We start from the raw sequence: 24695 nt of genomic DNA on the forward strand, positions 1-24695 counted from the left end.
AGTACTGGCCCCAACTTGGTGAAATGCTCTGTCACAAGAGACTAGGGCCCTGCGGGACTTGACAGCTTTCCGCAGGGCCTGCAAGACAGAGCTGTTCCGCCTGGCCTTTGGTTTGGACTCAGTATGGCCCTTATGTCTTCCGACCCCTTATGGTCTTGATTTATCTTGTAAAATGAGGCTGCATTTTAAATTGGTCCATTATGTTTTTACTGTGATTTTATTGGTGTCAGCTGCCCTGAGCCCAGCTCTGGCCGGGGAGAGTGGGGTATAAGTAAAATTTATTATTATTACTACTCACAAAGATCTCTTCTCGCCTCCGCCGCAGGGCAGCTGGCCGCGGCGCTGCATGAAGTAGAAGAAGCCCACGATGAGGAGAAGGAGCAAGACGCAGACGCACACGGCAATCACGGCGATGGTGCTGCCGCCCTGGCTCTGTTCCCCGTCCACTGTTGGGGAGAAGGAAGCGGAAAAAGTGAAGGGAGGTTGAGGCCCTGCAGACACTAGACCCTTCCCCAGCCTCCTTGCCTGTAGCCTGCTTCTGTCTGGCAAAGATTGGGAAGGACAGCCTGAACAGCGGGGCCATTTTTCTACCCACATTTTTGTTCATTGCTACAGATAAAAACTTTGCTGTTGCTTTTAAAGCGCTGCTGTGGTGGTGGTTGTTATTATTTATTAGATTTAAATGCAGCCCTGCATCGCAAGATCACAGAGCGGTTCACTAGATAAACGTCCGTTGTTAAACGTGCCGCAATAATAGTATTGTTCGATAACATTTTTTAAAAAATTGCTGCTATATAAGGATGTATTTACTGTTACAATACGTATAAATGAAATACATATTATCATGAATAAGATCAACAACAATATTGTTCAGCTTGTAACGAGAACAGCAAATCGCATTCCTGACAATTATAACAATGCCATTTAAACTAAATACAGTGGTACCTCAGGTTACATACGCTTCAGGTTACAGACTCCGCTAACCCAGAAATAATACCTTGGGTTAAGAACTTTGCTTCAGGAATGAGAACAGAAATCGTGCAGCGGCGGCAGCGGGAGGCCCCTTTAGCTAAAGTGGTGCTTCAGGTTAAGAACAGTTTCAGGTTAAGAACGGACCTCCGGAACGAATTAAGTACTTAACCCAAGTACCACTGTACTCATTAGATGAAATCACACACACACACACACACACACACACACACACGTACGTGTGATCATCTGTAGTTCTGGTCACTACTAATGCTGAACAAGAGGGCCATTTTGAAGGACCCCATGACTTTTCGTGAAATTGCAGGAGGGTTACAATCAATTGTTCCTCACTTACTATTCCAACAGGTACTTTGTGTTCTGGCCATTTAAAGCAGGTCAGAAGCTTGGTCAGGGAATGAATGAATGAACGTTGATCAGGATCTGCTGGTAGATATCTTGCTTATTTATTTATTTATTTCAACACCGCCATTTTGTAATGGATCAGGGCGTTGTACAACATTAAAACAGGAAACACCATAAAAACTACATTTTGCAGCAGATCTATGAGGAATCTTACTGTGGAGGAAGGGCGTAGCTATCGTGGCTAGTAGCCAATCGTAGCCTTTATCCTCCCCATGAATTTGCCTCTTAAAGCCATCCAAATTGGTTGGCTCCTGAGGCAGCGAGTTCCAGAGTTTAACTCCGTGCTGCGTGGAGAGCTCCTTTATTTTTATCTGTTCTGGATCTTCCCCAGGGAACCATGGGGAACTAAAGGAGGTGGGGCAAAACAACAATTCTCAGAATTTGGGCTGGAGTGCGGGAGGAAGAGGAGCCAAAGGCAGTTTCTATAGGTCTAGCCTCGTTCTCAAACTCAGGTTCTTAAGCTGCTGTTGGACTACAACTCCCATCATCCCTGACCCCTGCTAGGTAGGGATGATGGGAGTTGTAGTCCAACAACAGCTAGGGACTCAAACCTGAGGAAAAACTCGCTCCACGGTGTAGTTTCAGCCACAGAGCAACAACAGCACAAGGCCACACCTATTCATGTGGTGTGGTGTGTTTTACACACACACACACATTGAAATCTTGAATTTTTTTAAAAAAACCAATAAAACCCAAAACCTCAGGGAGAAATAAACTGTGGTAAGTGAATCATGTACTACTTCAAACTTGGATGGCATTTCTGAGCTCCGAAATTACACACAATGAACCTTCCCTGACCTTATTATACTTGAAAGCAAAAGAAACCTGCAAGCAAAAACATCTGGGAAATTAATCTATTCCGATCTTTCTGCGGTGGAAAGAGATTCCATGAAAGGCTTCCCTCTTTTATTTCGCCTGTTTTCCCCCTCGCGTGGGGATGGAGAAGTGGAAACAAGTCAAACCCAGAATACCTATTATTATTATTATTATTATTATTATTATTATTATTAGGCTTCTCCCCCAACTCCCCCCCAAAAGGGATTATATTCCACTATTTCCCCTTCAAAGAGACTTGTGAATATCAACGCAAGCAGAAAAGCCAAAGGGACCCAACTGTTAAGACATAAATTATCGAGCTTAAAAACGGCAGCAAAAAAGTGACAACCGCAGAGACCAGCAGAGACAATTGATACCTTTAAGCAGCAACAGACTCGAAAGCTTGTTCAAAGGGAACTATTATTATTTTTAAGGCTGTTTCCTTTATTTGGCTGAATGCAAATAAAGAAGAAGGCAACCCGATTTCTTGGGGCAGGGAGTTCCGCATACAGGGAGCTGCCACCAAAAAGGCCCTGTCTCTACCCTTTCCATATGGCCTGCCTTCTCATCCTCAAACACCCACCTGTCCGGAGCTCGGGGTTCCCTGAGGCAGCATGCATGAGAAGGAAAAAGCAGTTAGCCTCCTGAACTGTCAGAAAGCCCACCCACCTAAGCTGTGCTGTCACTGCCCACCCTGCCCACCCACTGTAACAGCAGTGCAGAGTCTGGGGGAAGCGGGGCGGGAAGAGAATGGGGAAGGAGGGAGGCAAAGAGGGACTTACCTGCTGGCACAGGAGAGGCAGATGTCGTCGGCGCAACTGCTTGGAAAGAGAGACAGGTATGTTAGCAAAGGTACAGGGCGAATTCTTCCTGCGGTCTGTACTCAGGATGAAATGGTAAAATCTGCTATGATTAAATGGGCACAGGATGTTGGGCATAACATTATGATGGCTGACTGGGAACAGTTATGGACCACAGGTATGAAATTCACGGCATGTAATGCCTTAAGAGAGAATATTATGAAAATGATATACAGGTGGTACATAACACCAGTCAAGCTTGCAAAAATCTATCATTTGCCCGATAATAAATGTTGGAAATGCAATGAAACTGAAGGCACTTTCTTTCACCTTTGGTGGACATGCCCAAAGATTAAGGCATTCTGGGAGATGATCTATAATGAAATGGAAAAGGTATTTAAATATACCTTCTTAAAGAAACCAGAGGCCTTTCTCCTGGGCATGGTGGGCCAATTGCTGCCAAAGAAGGACAGAGTTTTTTTCATGTATGCTACAACAGCAGCAAGAATACTCATCGCAAAGCACTGGAAGACACAAGACCTACCTACCAGGGAAGAATGGCAGGTGAAGCTGATGGATTATATGGAAATGACTGGCAGAATCCGAGACCAGGGAGAAGAGTCGGTGGAAGAAGATTGGAAAAAATTTAAAGCTTATTTGCAGAAATATTCTAAAATTAATGAATGTTAGAAAGATGCTGGAAAGAAGCTATATGACTTTAGTAGAAATATTATAAAGAATCAAGTATGAATAGATTGATATTGGTTAAAGATGTAAATTTAAATCTAAAAATGTGTTAAGTTAAATCATGGAACTAAATTTGTGAAAGAGGGAAAGGACTTGCTGGAATATTTAATTGAACTAGAATACAAAAAAGGAGGTGTGAGGAAGTCGAGGAAATAAGCAAATGAAAGATAAGGATATGAAAATACGTGGTTCTTTTGTATGTTTGTTAGTTCTCTTTTGGGTTTTTCCTTTTTTTAAATGAATTTGCTTTCTTTTCTTTTTCTTTTTGTATTGTTGATGTTTTGTACTACTGTATTTATTTTTGTTTTTGAGGCTTTGTAATTGTTTATTGCTCATATCCTTTTTTATTTTTTATTTTTTTGCAATGTCTAAACTTCAATAAATATTTTATTTTAAAAAAAAAAAGAATTCTTGCTGCGGTCTGCAGTCGCTCAGCCTGCACCCAAATCCCTACTTCCCCTTAACCCTTTCATCATTCAGAGGACCAAAAGACTCCCACATCCGGTTCTGGGCACCACAATTTAAGGAGGATATTGACAAGCTGGAAGGTGTGCAGAGGAGGGCGACCAAGATGATCAAGGGCCTGGAAACCAGGCCTAGAGTCTTGATAGCACAAGGATGGAAGAAGGAGGAAACCCCGAAAAAAGAGCAGTGGCAAGAGAAATTGATGAACTATGCAGAACTGGCTAAACTGACATGCAAACTGCGAGATAAGGACAACTGTGACTTCAAAGAAGAATGGGAACTTTATACAAATTACTTAAAAAGACAACAAAATGAATTGGACTCCTTGGCAGGTTTTGAGTAAACATACACAGATGTATTGATTGTTAACATAGTAGACAGATAATATAAGGATTTATACAATTTTATGCAGAGTATGCAGAGAATAATATGTGTTGAGAAATCAGAGAGAGGAGCTGAGGGAAATCTCGGGGGGGCAGGGTTCGATGGGGAAGTGGGGGGGGAAATAATGAATATGATATGTTTTGATATTTTGATATGTTGAAATTGTTAATTAAAAAAAACTTTTTTTAAAAAAAAAAGGGTCTGGAAATGAGGCCTGATGAGGAATGGTTGAAGGAGCTGGGCATGTTTAGCCTGGGAAAGAGGAGGCTGAGAGGAGATAGCCATCTTCAAATATCTCAATGGAATATCTCATGGAGGATGGAGCAAGCTTGTTTTCTCCTTCTCTAGAGGGTAAGACTCGAACCCATGGCTTCAAGTTACAAGGAAGGAGATTCCAACTAAACATCGGGAATAACTTCCTGACGGTAGGAGCTGTTTGGCAGTGGAACGGGCTCCCTCGGGAGCTGGTGGACTCTCCTTCCTTGGTGGTTTCTAAGCAGAGTTTGGACGGCCATCTGTCATGGATACTTTAGCTGAGATTCCTGCATTGCAGAGGGTTGGACTGGATGACCCTCGGGGTCCCAACTCTACGATTCTGTAACTGCACGGCCCACTAGTACTTGGATTTCATGAGAGAGGCTCTCCCTTTCTGAAGTGCCCCTGTGTCGTTGTGAAACGGCTTTGTACGTTTTTTTCCGTTCCGAGGGGCTTGTTGGGCAGTTAAAGAAAAACAAGCACCTTTGTTATGTTCCCTTTTTGGGAAGGTGGGGGTGGGGGGAGGAGAGATGGCTGTTGAAAGAATACAGGCAATGTATGGCGAAATCGTAGATGCTGGGGGAGGAGGAGGAAGCTGAGTACGATTTCTGTTGCTCCAGGAATGAGGCGTATTGCCCCATCCGTGGCCTAGCAGAGGAAGGACCTATGCATGTTTTCGCAGAAGTAAACACACACCTTGCAAGAAGTTTGTGGCAGAACTGAGCCTTTCTAAGTGCACATTTTTGGGTCGTGACTTTGTGCAGAGTTCACGCAGCCATGGAAAAGGCTCCTTGGGTCATTTCCCAACCTGGTGCCCCCCCATGGTCTTGGACTAGGGGCCTGATGGGATTTGTAGTCCAAAATGTTGGAGGGCGCTAGATTGGGGAAGGTTTGTCTAGGAGTCAAGTCAGACCCTAACGTCCACAACCCCTGTGCACAAACGCCCCCCCCCCAAAAGATAGGGAACCTGCACAGAAATTGCAACACCCCTCGTCACAAGATTATCCCACGTATCAGCTTGGGACCAGTTTACCCACAAGGCTGTGCACTTGACGGCTTCGATTTTTAAACTGGCGATTGGGCATTGGGAGCGCAGCTTCCTCAAGAATCGGGGAGGCGTGCACATTGAACTCCCGGCTAATACGGAGAGGGAACTCTCAGTTTTAGCAACAGGTTCAGTGCAAACCCCTTCCTGATCCTGGAGCAAGGCATGACGAGAGCATGCCTTCACAGAGAGGCCCATCGTCACACACCAGGTTCCCCACAACTGGTTTAAATGCAAAGATTAATAATTTGTCAACAGCTTTAACGCCAGGAAATTAGAATGAGAGGCAGACCTACTGAAAGGGGGTGGAAACGCCCCTTGCAGTGGCCTCAACCGATGTCTGTGGTTGTCTAACCACTGCCATGTGCTCCCTTTCCCTGCCAACCTGTCTACACCTGCCCAGCCTGGGGGGAAAGAAAGCAGCCTGAGCGCTGCAAATGAGTAAGCGCCACACCTGGACCAAAAACCTCCACTCATCTGAAGGGTTTGGGCATCCCCAGAACCAATGTAAGCCAGAGCCAAACTGAGCATGTAATTAATTGCACGACTGCAATTTAACATGCCCGGCTTTTAAAGATGTCAGTAGCGGCTGTCAGGATTGGGAGAGCAGCATGTGGGAGGGAGAAGGCTTTGATCATGGATTCTTTAGTTGAGACTCCTGCACTAGGGTCCCTTCTACAATCCTGTGATTTCTGGGTAGGTAGCAGTTTGGAGGACAAATCTAGACAGCATCTTAAAAAGCAGAGACATCACCTTGCCAACAAAGGTCTGTATAGTTAAAGCTATGGTTTTCCCAGCAGTGATGTATGGAAGTGAGAGCTGGACCATAAAGAAGGCTGATCACCGAAGAATTGATGCTTTTGAATTATGGTGCTGGAGGAGACTCTTGAGAGTCCCATGGACTGCAAGAAGATCAAACCTCTCCATTCTGAAGGAAATCAGTCCTGAGTGCTCACTGGAAGGACAGATCCTGAAGCTGAGGCTCCAATACTTTGGCCACCTCATGAGAAGAGAAGACTCCCTGGAAAAGACCCTGATGCTGGGAAAGATGGAGGGCACAAGGAGAAGGGGATGGTAGAGGACGAGATGGTGGGACAGTGTTCTCGAAGCTACCAGCATGAGTTTGACCAAACTGCAGGAGGCAGTGGAAGACAGGAGTGCCTGGCGTGCTCTGGTTCATGGGGTCACGAAGAGTCGGACACGACTAAACGACTAAACAACAACAACAGCAGTTTGGAGTGAGGAGAAGGCTGTGGTGAGCATTTGGGGAGGCAATCCTGCTCTTCCCCCAACCATTACCGCTGCCACTTAAATTTTAAAAACCACGCAGGTTAAGTTGCAATTGTGCAGTGAACATTCTGCTTAATTCAGACCCTGGTTTATGCTGCTGCTTGGACTATTTACTACAAGTCATCTGCGAACAAAGATGAGCAGAGGCGACTGGAGAGAAAGGGTGAAAGGTCCTGCACTTCCCTTTGTGGACACTCACCCATCTGTAACAGGAACGTCTGTTCGGCCTTGCCGTGCTCGTTCTCTGCCCAGCACGTGACCCCGTTCTGGGCCAGTTCAGGGGTCACCTCCACCGACAATTCGCTGACGACTCTGTTGCCAAAGGTCCTCGCAGACGGCTGGGAAGAGAGAAGCAAAGAATGGCAGCATTTCGCATGGGACGGAGTCTCTCTCCATCCCCAGCTCTCTGCCTCACACCTGATTCACCTTTGTTTCTACCTGGACAGGTGGGTTGGGATGCCAGAGGCCCAACTCCATGCAGGAGCTACAACGAAAGCAGTCAAGAATGCTGCTGCAGAGTAGGGGTCAAGAGACTGAGCTGAAACCAGGTTAACATGTTCAATGCCAAACCTGACCTCATTACAAATACCTCGCAAGGTTGTTGCAAGGATGCCCAAGGGAAGAACTACAGCTTACTTTGGCCCCCAACCTGCATACCTATAAGTAACTATACAAGCTCTGGAAGACAAAATAAGTTGCCAGATTCTGTTTCAGTGTATCTGAAGAAGTGTGCATGCACACGAAAGCTCATACCAAGAACTAACTTAGTTGGTCTTTAAGGTGCTACTAGAAGGAATATTTTTTATTTTGACTATGGCAGACCAACACGGCTACCTATCTGTAACAAGCTCTGGAAGACATCTGAAGGCAGCCCTGTACAGTGGTACCTCTGGTTGCAAACGGGATCCGTTCTGGAGGCCCGTTCGCAACATGAAAAGAGCTCAACCCGCAGCGGCACATCTGCGCATGTTGCGATTCGCCGCTTCTGCACATGCATGTGACGTCATTTTGCGCATCTGCGCATGTGGCAAAACCGGAAGTAACCCTTTCTGGTACTTCTGGGTCACCGCGGGACGCAACCTGAAAGAACGTAACATGAAGTGGACATAACCTGTGGTATGACTGTATAGGGGAGTTTTTAACGTTTAATGTTTCATTATGTTTTTTCTATAGGCTGGGGCAACCCAGTCAGATGGACAGATGGAAATCCTCACAGAACGAAGGGAGGATTCTCAGCTCTGTCCTGTGGACTACAATTCCCAGTGTGCCTTGCATGCTGGTGGTGAGGGGGCGGACTGGGGCAAAGTCACGGCAGAGACAGCTCTTCTGTGTCTACGCGCGACCTTGGGCTTCTTCTCGCAGCCCCTGCCCACTCCCTCTGTTCATCTCGGCGCACAAAGAGGCCACCCAGGGAGTCCGCTTCCCCCAGCCTGACAGCTTGAGAGCAGCTGGGTATCAGCAGGCAAGGGTGTGGGGGAGAGAAGGACCCCTAAAAACAGCGGTTTGCGAACCATCTTCCGGCAGGGAATCCTGCGGACGCTGACTTGCCCACTAATGAACCCCTTGCAAGCCTGCTTTTCAGCTCCAGGACGTTGCAGGGGATTATCTGGGTTCGTTTTGGGGCACAGGTGCTGAATAGGGGGCCCCCCAAACAGGCCTGTCAGGTCTCCCTTGTGATCTGTGGGGTGAGCTGCACGCTGCGCTGCCGGCCATGTGGGAACAAAGCCCTCTGGCCTAAGGTAGCAAATCGTCTGCTCCCGAGACTCAAAAGAAGAGACCCAACACACACACACACACACACCCTTGTGCTGACGTATTCAGGGAAGCTGATCTGCCACCACTGGCCTCATTTGAGAAAGACCCGACCAGCTCCCAAGAAATCCAGCAGGAACACACTCTGCAAACCTCTGTGCCCTCAGGCCCAGAGGAGGGTGAAGGGGAAGGTCCAGCGCCCCTGTAAAGGGACCCCTGACCGTTAGGTCCAACCGTGACTGACTCTGGGGTTGCGGCGCTCATCTCGCTTTATTGGCCGTGGGAGCCAGCGTACAGCTTCCGGGTCATGTGGCCAGCATGACTAAGCCGCTTCTGGCGAACCAGAGCAGCACACGGAAACGCCGTTTACCTTCCCGCCAGAGTGGTACCTATTTATCTACTTGCACTTTGACATGCTTTCGAACTGCTAGGTTGGCAGGAGAAGGGACCGAGCAACGGGAGCTCACCCCGTCGTGGGGATTCAAACCACCGACCTTCTGATTGGCCAGTCCTAGGCTCTGTGGTTTAACCCACAGTGCCACCCATGTCCCCAGCGCCCCTGTAGGGTGCTACAATTGCTCCACAATCCTCACCAGCCGGTCCCCTGCGTTTCCCCGACAAAGCTCTTCGCCGCTGGACTCACCTCTTCCCCAGTGACGCTCCACTTGATCTCTGGCTCAGGGTAGCCGAAAGCAGAGCAGGTGAAGGTCAGTTTCTGGCCCAGGCTCTGGTAATGGCGTGTGGACTGGGGCTGCTCCACTTGCGGAGTTCCTGTTTTTGGGAAGGAGGAGGAAGTCAGGACATGACAACCAGGAGGGGGCACATGAACCCTGCCCCCCAAAGGCTTCTAAGTTCTGGGCCGAGGAAAAGGATGGATTCTGCAACATGCACAGAAAATGCTAACCAGCCTCTCTCCGTGACTAACTGAATGAATTATATCCATCTATGTATTCTAGTTAGCTTCTAATATGGCCTATACACCTTCAAGCTGGTCTTCATAGTCTTAGGGACTAGAAAGTTGCAAAGGAAGGAAGGAAGAAAGGAGAGTAATCCCAGCAGCAAACGTTGTCCCCCGTCCCTCTTTCACAGAATCATGTATGAGATTTCATAGAATCATAGAGTTGGAAGAGACCACAAGGGCCATCGAGTCCAACCCCCTGCCACGCAGGAAACAAGATTGTGTTCAAGATTTGCTTAAACTTGGCCTTTTCTCCAAGGAGCTCCCATTTTTATCGCCACGACAACCCTTTGAGGTAGGCTGGCCTGAGAGACAGGCGTAGGCCCAAGCCTATCCCAAGAAGTCAACCAGCGCCCGAATGCCAGTGCCTGGAATTCTGTGTCACTCATGCAGTACATGTTGCGGTGTTTGATATTATTAATGCTTATTAAATTTGTATGCCGCCCTTCATCTGCAGGTCTCAGGGCAGTTCACGACGTAACATTACAACATAAATCCACAAAGCACATAGTAAAAATATGAACAACAACAAACCAAATAATCCCCCCTCTCCCACAACACATTTAAAAGGGCAACGGATGAGAGTTGGAAGAGAAACTGGGAGAAAAGGATTCATGTTCACTGTGTGGCCTTGGGTCCATCTCTGACTCTCAGGAAAAACCTACCTCACAGGGTTATTGTGGGGGGGAACCATGCATGCCACCTTGAGAGGCTCAGGACCGCAATACCTCCAGGACTGCCTCCTTCCACATAGAATCATAGAGTTGGAAGAGACCACAAGGGCCATCGAGTCCAACCCCCTGCCAAGCAGGAAACACCATCAGAGCACTCCTGACATATGGTTGTCAAGCCTCTGCTTAAAGACCTCCAAAGGAGGAGACTCCACCACACTCCTTGGCAGCAAATTCCACTGTCAAACAGCTCTTACTGTCAGGAAGTTCTTCCTAATGTTTAGGTGGAATCTTCTTTCTTGTAGTTTGGATCCATTGCTCCGTGTCCGCTTCTCTGGAGCAGCAGAAAACAACCTTTCTCCCTCCTCTATATGACATCCTTTTATATATTTGAACATGGCTATGATATCACCCCTTAACCTCCTCTTCTCCAGGCTAAACATGCCCAGCTCCCTTAGGCGTTCCTCATAAGGCATTGTTTCCAGGCCTTTGACCATTTTGGTTGCCCTCCTCTGGACACGTTCCAGTTTGTCAGTGTCCTTCTTGAACTGTGGTGCCCAGAACTGGACACAGTACTCCAGGTGAGGTCTGACCAGAGCAGAATACAGTGGCACTATTACTTCCCTTGATCTAGATGCTATACTCCTACTGATGTAGCCCAGAATTGCATTGGCTTTTTTAGCTGCCGCGTCACACTGTTGGCTCATGTCAAGTTTGTGGTCAACCAAGACTCCTAGATCCTTTTCACATGTACTGCTCTCAAGCCAGGTGTCCCCCATCTTGTATTTGTGCCTCTCATTTTTTTTGCCCAAGTGCAATACTTTACATTTCTCCCTGTTAAAGTTCATCTTGTTTGTTTTGGCCCAGTTCTCTAATCTGTCAAGGTCGTTTTGAAGTGTGATCCTGTCCTCTGGGGTGTTAGCCACCCCTCCCAGTTTGGTGTCATCTGCAAATTGTCATCATGAACTGCCCTGGACCCTGTGACCTTCCTCTGAGGCCCTTCCTCATTTGTCTCCTCCACAAAAGGTCTGGAGGGTGGCAAGATGACAACGGGCCTTTTCTGTGGTGGCTCCCTGTTTGTGTCATGCACTCGCCATGGAGGCCCGCCTGGCTCCTCCTTTAGGCGCCAGGCAAAAATGTCCCTCTCCAACCAGGCCTTCGGCTAATTAACGTCTGACGCCCTTTTAAATGCGTTTGTGAGAGGGGGTGGAGGTTATTGGTGTGGGGGGGCATCCTTTGTTGTTTTTATTCTGTATTTTGTGCTTTTGTCTTGTATTTTTATGTTGTTGTCAGGGGTTCAGGAGCAGAGGCGAGGGCAAGGGAGGAAACAGAGAGCGAGGGGGAGGAGTCCGAAGAAAAGATGAGTGATGACGACGACCCGAGATCTCCGAGTCTTTCCAGTGAATCAGAAGATTCACAGAAAGGAGCGCCAGTGGCCAGAGCAAGGGGGGAGCCCAGGGGGACACCCCAGGAAGAAGGGGCCAGAGGGGGTTCAGAGGGCAACAGTTGGAAAGCGGGGCCAGCGTCCCCAACAGAGCGCAGTGGAGAGGAAGGGCGTCAGGTATCGAGCTCTGGCAGCTCGCAGCAAGGGGGAGGACATGAGTCAGGAGTGGCCACACCTCCATCGGGGAGCGAAGAAACGGTCAAGCGGAAAGTGGAAGGTTGGGCGCGCGCGCCAAGTTCAAATGCACAGGAAGGCGGTGCAGTAAGCAGCCCGGAAAGGGAGCCAGGTCCTAAAGCCCGACGCAAGGAGACAGGAGGGTCCGGGGGGTCAGCGTCAGAAGAGTCCAGGAAGGAAGAGACCAAGGGGGGCAGAGGGACCCAGAGGAGAACGGTCAGGCGGAAAAGGTGGAGTAAGGCTAGGGTATTAAGTTGGTGTACAAGGGGCGGAGACTCAGATGGAGCTTCGCCGGTCTAGCTTATAAGACGTAGAGCTGCACGCGGCAGCTTGGAAATGGAAACTGTAACTCAATAAAGACTTTTATAAAGTGAACGCTGGCTAGCGTGATCCTCTGGGAGCTAGGATCTGGGAGCAGCTCTGACAGTTGTGAACTGCCCTGAGCCCTATGGATGAAGGTCGGTTTACAAATTTATTTAATTAATCACAACAACAACAACACCTTGGAGGAATGTATCACGACAGATAAATAAAATGTCCTGTTCCGAGGTTTCCCTTGGGCTTCAGGTTGTCTCCACTGTGAGAAAAGGATGCTGGAGTATTATGGGCCATCAGCCTGATTCTGCAGGGCAATTCTTTTCTTAGCTTCCGCCGCCCCCCAACCCGCCTACCTTCCACCACAACTTCCACCGTCTGGGTCCGCTGCAGCCCAGGTATGCTGGGCACAGAGGCTTCGCAGGTGTACCCGCCGGCCATGTGGTAGCTGAGTGAACTCAGGGGCAACGTCTCGCCGTCTCCCACCTTAGTCTTTCCCTGCAGGAGGATGGGGGAGGAAAAACAAGAGACTGCATCTGAATGGTGCAATTCCCTCCCAAGAGAGGCTAGCCCAGCTCCCTCTTTGTCATCTGGCAGCCTGACGCCTTCCGGCTCAGAGCAGAAGACGGGATCTGCTCACTCAGCTACTGTCCAGGCAAAGTGGATCTGAACTGCTGGTCCTAAATGTCTTCTGATGCATTTTAAGGATTGCTTTTAGCTAGTTTGTTGCCTCGTCCTTTTTAAACGATGTAAGCCATACTGTGATGGCCTGGGATTCCGAGTCTGAGAGTGAACCGGAGGAATCCCAGCCGGCACAGGAGTCCCCGCCTCCAGGGCCGGCTGAACTGGGGCAAGGCCTAGATGCTGAGGAGCCTGCACCTGTGCCAGATCCTCAGGGGCAGGCACCAGGTGAAACCATTCTGGCCCCAGAGGTGCTGGAGGACTCAGTGTCTACAGGTGAGCCTCCCCCGGGGCCCAGTAACCCTTCGGCCTCTCCTGAACTGCAGAGGCTTAGGGCAGAGAGGCGAAGGGAACTGGTTTCTCCCAGGAGGAGTGCTCGCCTTAAGGCCAGGAGAGGCGGGGCTCCTGGGGGCCGGGACCGCCCCCGGCCTTAGAAGAAGATAAAGGTCAGGCAGCCCGGTCCTAGGTTGCGGGAGCAACGTCGTTGTGGAGTATCTGCTTTTACCCAGACCTAGATCTGCACTCCCAGTGTTCCTGTTCCTCGCCCAGCTTCCTGCTGCTGCCCTACCAGCGTTCCTGTTCCCCCGCCCGGCTCCCTGTTTCGGACCTCGCGTCTCATCTAGTGATCGTCTACCCTGCTAGTGACTCTGGACTGAACTTCGGCTACGGTATTAGTACCTTTCCCCCCCGGGACCAGCACACATACCTTGAACCCCAACTTGGGGAAAAGGCCGGACGTAAATGACCTTGAACCATCATCATTACTTCTGAAAGTGGGGTCACCTGCCTCGAGCCTTTGAGAATGGGCAGGATTTTCGGAAGACATTCATATTTAGACAAACCTACCCAGAAAGTTTGTAGGAGTTTTGATTTGTTTCATTCTACTCTACTGTGGTTTAAACTTTCTGTATGTTTTAAATTGCGGTTGCAAATCTTTTAGTGATAATGTTATTGCTTTAGCTTTCTTTTTGGTAAACCGCTTTGAGGCTTTTTCCACAATCAGGCGGTATATAAATTTTATGAAATAAATAACTACAAGGCGAAGTACAATTAAAAACAAACCAGGGGGAGAGATTGCTCCTAGACTCACCACCCACCGGCAGATGCATTTTCCAAGCATCTCCATTCTTACGCTTAAAAAGCAAGTTTCTATCCCTCAGTGTTGTCGCAACAGGTCTGACAACCTGAAAAGACTCTGGTATTTGGAGATTCATCACTTCTGACTGCCTACCATTTCCACCCTTATGACCAGCAGGACAGTCTGCAACCCAACAGGGTGATTCTCTTGCACAGGCTCCATTTGCAACAATGGGAAGCTGGGCAAGAGAACCGCAGGATTCCTTTGAGTGTGCAGCTTTAGGCTTTGTTCTGCTAGCTGCGCCTTTCGACGTTTCAGCCTTGCAAGTTGCAAATTTAAAGACACAGTTCTGCGAGACGAGATAAGGTCTGAGTTAAGCTGCTAGAGGAATGAAGGTAATAGGGAGAGAAGTGTGGAAACCATCACAACCCGCCCAGGGCACCTGCGGAGTTTGTGCTTTGCAAGAGAGCAAGGACATTGGTCAAACTTCTGTTTGTTCCCCCACTTTCCCCCAGGAAAACCCTATGTTTAGTGCTGAATCGCAACAAATGGCGATGCTGAGCCAGATCGTAGCTCCTGCGTTATTTCGTAAGCGTGTGGCGCCTCCACCCACCTTCTTCCATAGCAAGGTGGGCATCTGGGAGCCAGTACCAGAGCAGGTCAGCTCAATGTTTTCACCCAATCTTGCCATCACCGTCTTGTTTGGGTTCAGAACCAGGGGGTCCAGATCTAAAGTGGGAACAGGGGGAAGGGGAGGGAGAGAGAGAGAGAGAGAGAGAGAGAGAGAGAGAAAGAGTGAGAGGCTGACAATACTAAGAGTTTTGATGGAAGTGCAACAGCAGGGATCATTCAATTTGTAACTTAAGGGGTTAATTCTGTTCTCAGTGATAGTCAACTACCCAAGAAGGGTGTGTGCGTATGTGGAGGTGTTGCTTGGCAACCAGACAGGTTGGCAAGATCTTCCGTGAAGCAGTGAGTGCTCTGGTTGGCTGTGTAGTTTGGAGGAAGTTTCTCCTCTGTATGTTTGGTTGTGCATCTCCCTGCTATGTACATTCTCCTCAAATCCTACACCATTTTTGCTTCTTCTCTAAGGTGTTGGTCCGGATTACTTTTCTCTTTGGACTCTGTGCTATTGAAGTGACTTTGCCAACAGGTTTCACTGCCGTTCCCCCATCCCACCAACCTGTCTCCCAGCATGATGCCCTGTTGCCCCTCCCCCAGCAGTCCACGGGGCACTCACAGTTGACATAGATGGTCACCTCCTTCTCCAGCTCTACGGTACTGGGGCTGTCAAAGTCCAGCACCTGACACCGGTATGTCCCGCCGTCTGCCTTGGTCACATGCGGAAGCCTCAGGATTCCGTTGGCACGGGACCCCAGGTCCACCTGTGTGTCTTCACTCTGGATTTGCAAGGGAGGCAAAAAGGGGAGCCCCCCCCCCCAAAAAAAGGTCAGGGGGCCAGTTTTGTCTGGAGCGAAACAGCAATGGCAACCACCACCAAGCCTGAGGCCTGGATAAGTGACTTCATGCCCACTGCTGTCAGAACAGATGTCCTTGTTTTCCAACTCATAAAGGTAAAGGGACCCCTGACCATTAGGTCTAGTCGTGGCTGACTCTGGGGTTGTGGCGCTCATCTCGCTTTATTGGCCGAGGGAGCCGGCGTACAGCTTCCGGGTCATGTGGCCAGCATGACTAAGCCACTTCTGGAGAACCAGAGCAGCGCACGGAAACGCCGTTTACCTTCCCGCCGGAGCGGTACCTATTTATCTACTTGCACTTCGTGCTTTCGAACTGCTAGGTTGGCAGGAGCAGGGACCGAGCAACGGGAGCTCACCCCGTCACAGAGATTCGAACCGCCGACCTTCTGATTGGCAAGTCCTAGGCTCTGTGGTTTAACCCACAGCGCCACCCGCGCCCCTCATTTCCAACTCATATCAGCAAATAAAACCAAAACACGCAGATCGTCTCAAACCCCTCCCCCACTGTCTCCCCCCAGGAAGGAACAGGTTGGGCATGGATAAAAAGTCATGGTCAACGGTACCTGTATTTTGTAAAAGACGTACTCCGGTGGGGGGTAGCCGTCTGCTTGGCATTGCAACTCGATATCATCCCCTTCCTTGATGACCTCTGGGGAATCTACAGAAAACTGCACGTTTTCTGTGAAGTCTGAGGAAAGAGGGTCACACTGAAACCACATGACTATTTATTTCTGTATTATTATTATTATTATTACTACTACTACTATTAATCGTAGATCTCTGCAGTCTGTGGAAGAGTTTCTCCCACACGTTCCAAAGATCTTGTAAGCCTGCTGCACAGTATTTATTTGCTTATTTCTTGCATTTATAACCCCACCTTTTTATCCAAGGAGATCAAGGTAGTTTATACGGTTCTCCTCCTCCTCCTTTAATTCCCATAACGACCCTGTGAGGCTGGCTAGGCTGAGAGAATTTGAGCCATGGGACCGTGCACCAATTCCTTTAAGTACCTAGCTACGCCTGACCACGATACAATAAAATTAGAACCACTGCGCAGCAAGATCCTAGAAGCAGGAGCATTAAGGTCATACATCAAAGCCCTCAGCCAGGATTAAAGCAAATTAAAAGCCTGCCGGAACAGATTTATTCTGAACGATATTTGTAATCCTGCACCTTCTACCTGACTAGGAACCTCGGAGCAGCTTGCAACAAATATAATTTTAAAAGCAAAACCAAAAAGCAGGTGTCTTCGTAGAAGCACAGAATTAGAAGGGACCACAAGAGTCGTCTCTAGCCCACCCTCCAGCATCTTTCACCCAACGTGGGGCTCGAACCCATAACCCTGAGCTTCAGAGTCCCATGTTCTCCCGAATGAGCTGTCCCTCAGGTGGCACCGACCCCTTCTGGCTGTACCTCTAAAAGCAGGTCAAAGAGGAAAGCTGCTGGAGGGCATTTTGCAGTCTGCGGGCCACCACCAAAAAGGCCCTGTACCCATCCACTGGGCCTTCACTGAGGATCAAAGGCAGGCCTCCAAAGGAGATCTTAAAACTTGGGCAGGGACACAAACACGTGTAAATGGCCTCACAACGGTGGTTTGGAAGAGAATTAATAAAACACTAATGATAACATTGACACAGTCACACGGAAAATGCTTACTGAAGGCCACCACACCTGAAACCATACAGGATGAATGCTCCACAGACACTCCCAACATTTCCACGTAACTTACAGTGCAACGTGAGCTGGAAGGGGTCCGACTCTGCGATGCCGACTTTTCCGTGCGGCATTGCGTAGCTGACGTGGCAGAGGAAGTTGGAGTCCTTGTCAGATTTGTTCACCCGCAGGTACAGTGTGCTGGAGACGGAGAGCAGCCCTGACGCCTCTTTCACTGTCCGCGACACGACATACAGCTCTGGGGAGGAGCACAGGTATACAGGTGATGCAGAGAGTGAGGCCAGTCGGCCGAGGGGCACATGGGAAGGCGAGAACTCTGGAAACAGGGCGGCACAAGGATATTTTCCAACGCACCATTTCGGTGATTTGAAAGAAATATGGTGGTACCTCGGTTTTTGAACGTTCGAGTTCTGAAAACCGAAAACTCAATAGCCAGCAGCTAGGCCTCAGAATCTTGCACTCAGGGGAAGCCACGTTGCATGTTCGACTTCTGAGGCATCTTCAAAAACCGAAATGTTTGTCAACGGAGATATTCAAAAACCAAGGTAAAATAAAGGTAAAGGGACCCCTGACCATTAGGTCCAGTCGTGGCCGACTCTGGGGTTGCAGCACTCATCTCGCTTTATTGGCTGAGGGAGCCGATGTACAGCTTCCGGGTCATGTGGCCAGCATGACTAAGCCGCTTTTGGCGAACCAGAGCAGCGAACGGAAATGCCGTTTACCTTCCTGCCGGAGTGGTACCTATTTATCTACTTGCACTTTGACGTGCTTTCGAACTGCTAGGTTGGCAGGAGCAGGGACCGAGCAACGGGAGCTCACCCTGTCACGGGGATTCGAACCGCCGACCTTCTGATCGGCAAGTCCTAGGCTCTGCGGTTTAACCCACAGCGCCACCCTAAAAAAACCGAGGTACCACAGTATATAAAATGGCAACTTTTGTGCAGTTTAAGGATTTAGCAGCTATATGGTTTTCAGCTGTGTGGTGGTTTTGTTTTAATGGGTGGTTTTAAGGTTCTGCAGGAATAGAGGCCTATTTTGAGTGATGCAGGCCTATTTTGAGGGAAAAAATAAATTTAAACAACAGACAGCACTCTTGCAACCTGAGGAAAGGATGAGAGAGAGCAACTGTTTGTCTATACATTTATTCCAAATTAGCTTCAGGATGGCGTAAGATGCTCAGTGGCAGTCAGGCACGTAAGACTGAAAATGGCAGTGGTAGTCGGAGATGTACCTAGAGCTATGTTTTCTCAGACAGCTCATGTCCTCGAAGGAAAGACAACAGCAGAAAAACAGCTTCCTTACCCTTATTGCGTTCTGTGGAGGCATTCAGAGAGCGGCCATCTTTGTACCAGCTGATGGTTGGCACCGGGTTGGCATTTTTGCTGGTGCAGGTCGCAATCTGGGGAGGAAGGAAAGCCGGTGAATCACTGGTAAGGCCCTGCTACGACCACTCTCCCTCACTGCCCTTAGGAGAGTTCTCCCACCTGGGATGTTAGTTAGTCTTATTTACAGTCACAGCCTCCCACCTTGCCAGCGGGGCTGTACAAAAGAAAAGAGGAAACGCTAAATTGCGCTGGTTTCTGCAACCTTTCCTAACTTCCTGTTAATCGCTTCCCAGCATAAAACACGCCGAAGCCATTTACAATTAAAAAATATATACCGTATTTTTCGCTCCACATGACACACTTTTTCCATTCTAAAAAGTGAGGGGAAATGTGTGTGTGTTTTATGGAGCGAATGCAGGGGGGAGGCAGGAAGGAAAAGCCACCAAGAGCGGCACACAAGCTCCACGCGGCTCTTGCGGGCTTTTCCCCAGGAGGGAGAAAGGACTGACGCGGCCAGACAGTCCCTTCTCCCTCCTCGTAGAAAAGCCCGCAGGAGCCGCACGCTCCTTAAAGGGTGCGCGGCTCCTGTGGGCTTTTGCGGGAGGTGGGGGAATTGCCATAGCCGCGCGCAGCCTCTCCAGCCGGGAGAGGCTGCGCAAGGCTAAAGAGGAAGCCAAGGCAGCAAACGGGATGGATCGCGCTCGCTGCCTTGGCTTCTTTAGCCGCGCTGGAGAGGTTTAGCTCCTGGCTGGAGATGTTGCGCGGCTATGGCAGAAGCCAAGATTTCCCCCTCTAAAAACTAGGTGTGTCTTATGGTCCAGTGCGGTATATTAAAATACGGTATATTAAACGTTTTAGCTGCAACACGGATACGGAATGGGTTAAAATAATCTCTATTTTAAAAGTCTTGTTGAAAAAGTAAGGCATTCAATAGGAACCAAGAAGATAATATTGGCAAGGCTGAAGGCCCAATTTTTACGTCACTTGGAGGGGACCTCCTGAGGAGATGGCAGTTGGCTGGAGGACCATCTCCTGCCGAGCGCAGTGAGTGTTTTGCATGATTTATTCTTTCTGCTGATTATGAGGAGAGACAAAGCTATATAGGGCAGAGAAGCCTGACTCCGGACAACTGGAAATCTTATTCAGTGGCCTCCCCTGAGATTCACCAGGCACAGCCCACACAGTTTGAAGCACGAGAGCTAGAAAGATGCTTGCTTTCTTTTTAAAAATGGAACTCAAAATGGAGAAGTAGCTGAAATCTGAGACTGATGCCATATTTAATTCCCATGGAACTGTGGGGTCTTCCAACTTGAAGGGAAGCTAGATCCACACACCCAAGGAAAGTCTTAAAAACCTCCCTCACAATAATAATTACGGAGCAGGGAACACACTCAAAGCTGTTTCCAGCTCATCCTCATCTATCTCTTTGAGCCATTTCACTTCAGCACCAGGAAAGGAGCTGGAGAAGGGTGAATTCCTCTGAGCATGTACAGAGTGCTCTCCCTTTGGTGTGAAGGCACCATAGTCAGTGCACCTGTTCCAAGCCCTGAGGTCAGGAAATAAGGCTTTCAGGCACTTCCAAGGTTTTGTTTTTGTCTTTAAGAAAAGGATAGCAGCATCTCACCTCCGAGGCATCCTCCTCAGTCACAGAGAGGGTCCTGCTGTTAGGTACGACCTCTGGGGCTTCTGGTGCGCCTGTTTGAGGAGACAGTAGAGGTCAGACATAGTAGGGCCATTGACTACTCTGCTCACTTACAAGACTTGCCATGTTCTGCATGTACATCCCTGTTTATTAAGCTTTTCCTTTGAGGATGGGTCCTGAGTGGGTGACTATGCAAGGCGGGGCCTTTTCACCAGTGGCACCCAAACCGCGGAAATTAGGAAACTAGGAAGTCCCGCCTCCTCCCATCTTCATTCCCCAGATACAAGGGGAAATGAAGAGATTGAAATTGAGAAAACAAGCGAGGAGCTCTTGTCTCGGAACAAAATTCAGGGTAATCTCACCCACAAAATGCAGGGACCCCCACATCAGTAAACAGGTTTCCCAAAATTTGTGGTGCGAAAAGGAAGCTGGGTTTCCTGCTACAAGTCACTAATGTGGTATGGAGAGTTGCTTATTTTGCCATAAGGGCTGCTATTTATATAGGAATAAGTATGGAGGTCCCATGGAGATCTGAAAACACAAACGACATACTTTGATATCAGCTTTGTACTACACAAATGGCTGCTTTTTTAAAGAATAGGTTTTAATATGTTTCATGCTTCAGCGTGAATGTTTTCATTTTGCTAATCCTAATTATTAACTTTATGAATTACTGGTTATAAATAGAGAGTATTGAATTTTTTGTGTGAGTTTCTGTTATCTGGTTTAAATTTTGTTCTCTCTCTTGGTGCTGCTGCGGTTCAAGGACAAACACAATAGAAGTTATCTTATTCAATAAGCAAGGTTGCGGGGGGCTGAACCCCAAAACAAACCAGCACAGAGCTAGATTCCGGGACAACAAACCCCACTGCTTCCTCTTAATCAGAGAGGGGGAAATGATCAGGCGTCTCTGTTTATTAGCATGGAAGGTGTGTAGACAAACACAGCTGCTTCTCTTGTCCCATTTGTGTTTGCAGGTGCATGACAGGGCCACTGGGATGTTGTTGCAAGCAGCCTTTTGATGTCCCAAAGTCAGGAAGGCTGACCTGAACCTGGAAGACCATGGCCATGGAAGCTCGGAGCATACAAGACCCATCAGCATTAGGTTGCTGGAGGGGAAAGTACAGACAGAATGAGAGATGCGAGCCACCTTTGGAAAAAAGAGCGGAGGTGGCGTCTCCAGGTGTTTTGCTGCAGGCAGGGAAACGATTTCGTAAGGGAAGGAATTACGCATCATCGGGCGAAGAAGCAGCTGGGGGCTGGAGGGAAAGAGGCTGGCCCAGGAGGACTAGGTTGCAGGGAGTTAGGAGAAGTCCTAGATAGTCCTAGATGGGGGGAGATCAACCGGGATAGCAAAGAGATGGGGGCACAGGGTATTTCTCGCCAGTTCAGAGTGGGAAGGTTGAGTGATCTCCCTGCAATGCTACAATATGTTCCATCGGTGTTCTGATAGTCGAGGCTCCTGCACCGCAAGGGGCTTGGACAATATGACCCTAGGGGTCCCTCCCAGCCCCACAATTCTACGATGCTATTTCATCTCTAAGAAATTATATTATATCTTTCTCAAGCAGGACCAGCGTTAAGCAAGGCAGGGCTGCCACAAAACCAGGCTCAAGTTGTGTGTCTTGGTTTCTCGATTTGATCCTTCCTCGTGGTTCTGAACATATTGTGGTATTTTTTGCGTTGTGACTCGCTGTCATTTTCACTGATTATAGTAATTTTTTATTGTACAGTAGTACCTCGGGTTACATACGCTTCAGGTTACATACACTCCAGGTTACAGACTCCACTAACCCAGAAATAGTACCTCAGGTTAAGAACTTTGCTCCAGGATGAGAAAAGAAATCGTGCTCCGGCGGCACGGCAGCAGCAGGAGGCCCCATTAGCTAAAGTGGTGCTTCAGGTTAAGAACAGTTTCAGGTTAAGAACAGACCTCCGGAACGAATTAAGTACGTAACCAGAGGTACCACTGTAATTGTTAAGAGTGAATTGCTATTTGATGGTCGTTTGCCTATAATTTAATTTCATTACATACTATTATATTCTAACGGGTTATTTTATTTGACGTACGCTGTTTATTTTAAAGTTATGTTTCTATTGCGCCTTATTTGTACTGGATCAGATTGTTATAAGGTGCTGTTTCTTCAGCTTGTAAACTGCCTTGAGTATAGTAATATAGGAAGGCGGTATACAAATTAAAAGTGAAATGAAATGAAAAGGAACACAAAAAAACAGGGGCCTTCTAAGGAGATAAGGAAACAGGTTGACACAGGTTGAACTGATGCAAGGCAGGCGTTTCACAATATCTTAACACTGTGTGTCCTGTCTCCACAAAACACTGGCTTAGTTCTAATTTCTCCACAGGTTAATGTGGAGGACGATGCCTATAGAGGACCGGCCTTATCATTACGCAAGGCAAGGGCACCTCAGGCTGCAGCTCTGAGGGCACCATAACGCTGTCAATCATAATAATAGCATGAAATATTTTACCACCATTAGGGATGTTCTGCTTCAGGTACCAGAAATATATTGGGCCATCTCAGGGCCTAGAACTTCCTCTTTAGGAGCCTTTCAGAGCTTGGCAAAGGGAATACGGAGATGACATAAAAGGGCCGAGACACCCGGAACAGGAAAAAAACCCGCATTTGGCCAAGAAGGGTTGCGCAGCAGGGATTGTTTTTCTTCTATCGATTGGTTCACACGGTGCTTTTAAGGGCTAGCCAAGCCAAGAAGAGCAAGATTCATTTTTATTGATTCAGAAGGTGCTTATACGGCTAACTTAAGGGAGGGGAAAGAGGTCTCTGGCTCCAAGGATCTAAATCCCAGCCGCAGGGACTTATTTAAGCTTTGTGCCAGTTCATGTGGAGGCCTAAGGGTTAACCAAAAAACAGTGTGTTTGAAGGCAAGGTTGGGATCTGAAGGTGGAATCTGCAGGGCCAGTCCAAGAGATTTTGCCGCCTGAGGCAGAGCAATAAATCTCCACCCGCCTGCAATTCTCCTGCACAAAGCCTGAGGGTAGCCAAATTATTTTGGTCCCGCAGGCAGAAAATCCTATAAGCACCTCTCCTCCTCCTTGCCAATCTACTAGCAATAATTTAGGTAGCTGGTCGTTTGCTAGCCTTTTTGACAGCCAAAACCAGCACCCTGAGGCAGCCGTTTCGCACTGCCCCAACGGTAGGGCCGGCCCAAATGAGACTTTCAGGTGCAAGGGGAGCAAGGGTGGAGCCAGGAAAGCTGTGGGCAGGCAGCGAAAACAAGGGCAAGCCGTAAAGAGAGCTTTACGAGGGAAGGACAAGGAAACAAGATGGCGGCAGGAGCGCCTCATGGTCCAAATGGCGAGAGAAGCAATGGCAGGAGCCTCACCGTACACCTTGAGTTGCGTCACTCCCATTCCGCTCCCTGCGGCGCCCGCCGTCACCTGGCAGGAGAAGGCTCTCTCGTCAATCACCTCGGCCGCTTTGATGACCAAACTGTGGCCGGCTTCCATGGAGGCGCGGTCCGTGTACTCGGTGCCTCTGTCCACCCCCTGCCGACCCTGATCGCTGTAGGCCACACGCCGCTGCTCCCCATTCTTGTCCGTCTGCAGAGGGTTTCACGGACAAGGACAAAAGGGCTGGTTACTAAGGGCGTCTAAAAGCACCACACCCCCAGCCGCCATGATCCGCCTTCCCAAGACCCACATACTTACGATGAACCACTCCACCAGGGGCAAGCCAACGTGACCTTCCGTGGTGTGTGTACAGGAGATGGACACTTTGTGGCCTAGCTGGACCTCCAACAAAGCCGGGACGGACACTTGCACTTCTGCGTGGCATTCTGGGGCTGAGGGGAGGAGAAAAAGAATGAATGAATGAAGATCAGGACTGACCAGAAAACAACCTAAGGCCATGCTCAGTAGTAGATTTTGTCAGAGGTTTCCTCAAAACGGATAGGCCCAAGGCCCACCTGCCTAAGGACCTACCCAAGCAAGCCCCATATCCACCGTCAATGGTTCTTCCATATCCCATATTTTTGCCTCCAAGCTGGCAACTTTTGGGCTTCCTTCAGGGGCGGCCGGATTCAGCTTGGGCGCCACTAGTTGCTGACCTCTATCTTAACGGCTGTGTCGCTGTCAAGAGCTCCTTCACTGTAATCCTTACAAAGTGCTCGGTGCTGCCCACCATTTTTTTCACGGGGCACGTTCGTTACAGACTCAATTTCCCAAAAACGTTAACCACCAAAATTAATTACAGCACGTTTTCGGACATCGCAGTCATAAACACGTACTTTTATTGTGGCCACATAACGGTCTTAAAAGAGGATTGGACAA

General features: G+C 48.7%; 1 protein-coding gene across 2 annotated transcripts in view; it reads right to left on the reverse strand.

The window, feature by feature from the left end:
• The window catches only part of BCAM (basal cell adhesion molecule (Lutheran blood group)), a 62582-nt gene that overhangs the window by 3869 nt on the left and 34018 nt on the right, over window positions 1–24695 (reverse strand). The window contains exons 2-14 of one of the 2 annotated variants that reach the window (XM_083515880.1): window positions 24075–24208; window positions 23750–23966; window positions 20369–20439; window positions 18722–18818; window positions 17475–17657; window positions 16309–16433; window positions 15508–15667; window positions 14881–14996; window positions 12865–13006; window positions 9590–9717; window positions 7394–7532; window positions 2991–3026; window positions 299–446 (exon numbers count right to left, since the gene is read on the reverse strand). In XM_083515880.1, the coding sequence (XP_083372006.1) occupies window positions 299–446; window positions 2991–3026; window positions 7394–7532; window positions 9590–9717; window positions 12865–13006; window positions 14881–14996; window positions 15508–15667; window positions 16309–16433; window positions 17475–17657; window positions 18722–18818; window positions 20369–20439; window positions 23750–23966; window positions 24075–24208 (1696 nt within the window). Of the gene's footprint in view, window positions 1–298; window positions 447–2990; window positions 3030–7393; window positions 7533–9589; window positions 9718–12864; window positions 13007–14880; window positions 14997–15507; window positions 15668–16308; window positions 16434–17474; window positions 17658–18721; window positions 18819–20368; window positions 20440–23749; window positions 23967–24074; window positions 24209–24695 lie in introns of both variants that reach the window. The other variant, XM_083515879.1, reaches the window with a different exon arrangement.

Source organism: Podarcis liolepis (assembly GCF_965112155.1).
Source record: "Podarcis liolepis genome assembly, chromosome: 7".
NCBI classification, from domain to species: Eukaryota; Metazoa; Chordata; class Lepidosauria; order Squamata; family Lacertidae; genus Podarcis; species Podarcis liolepis.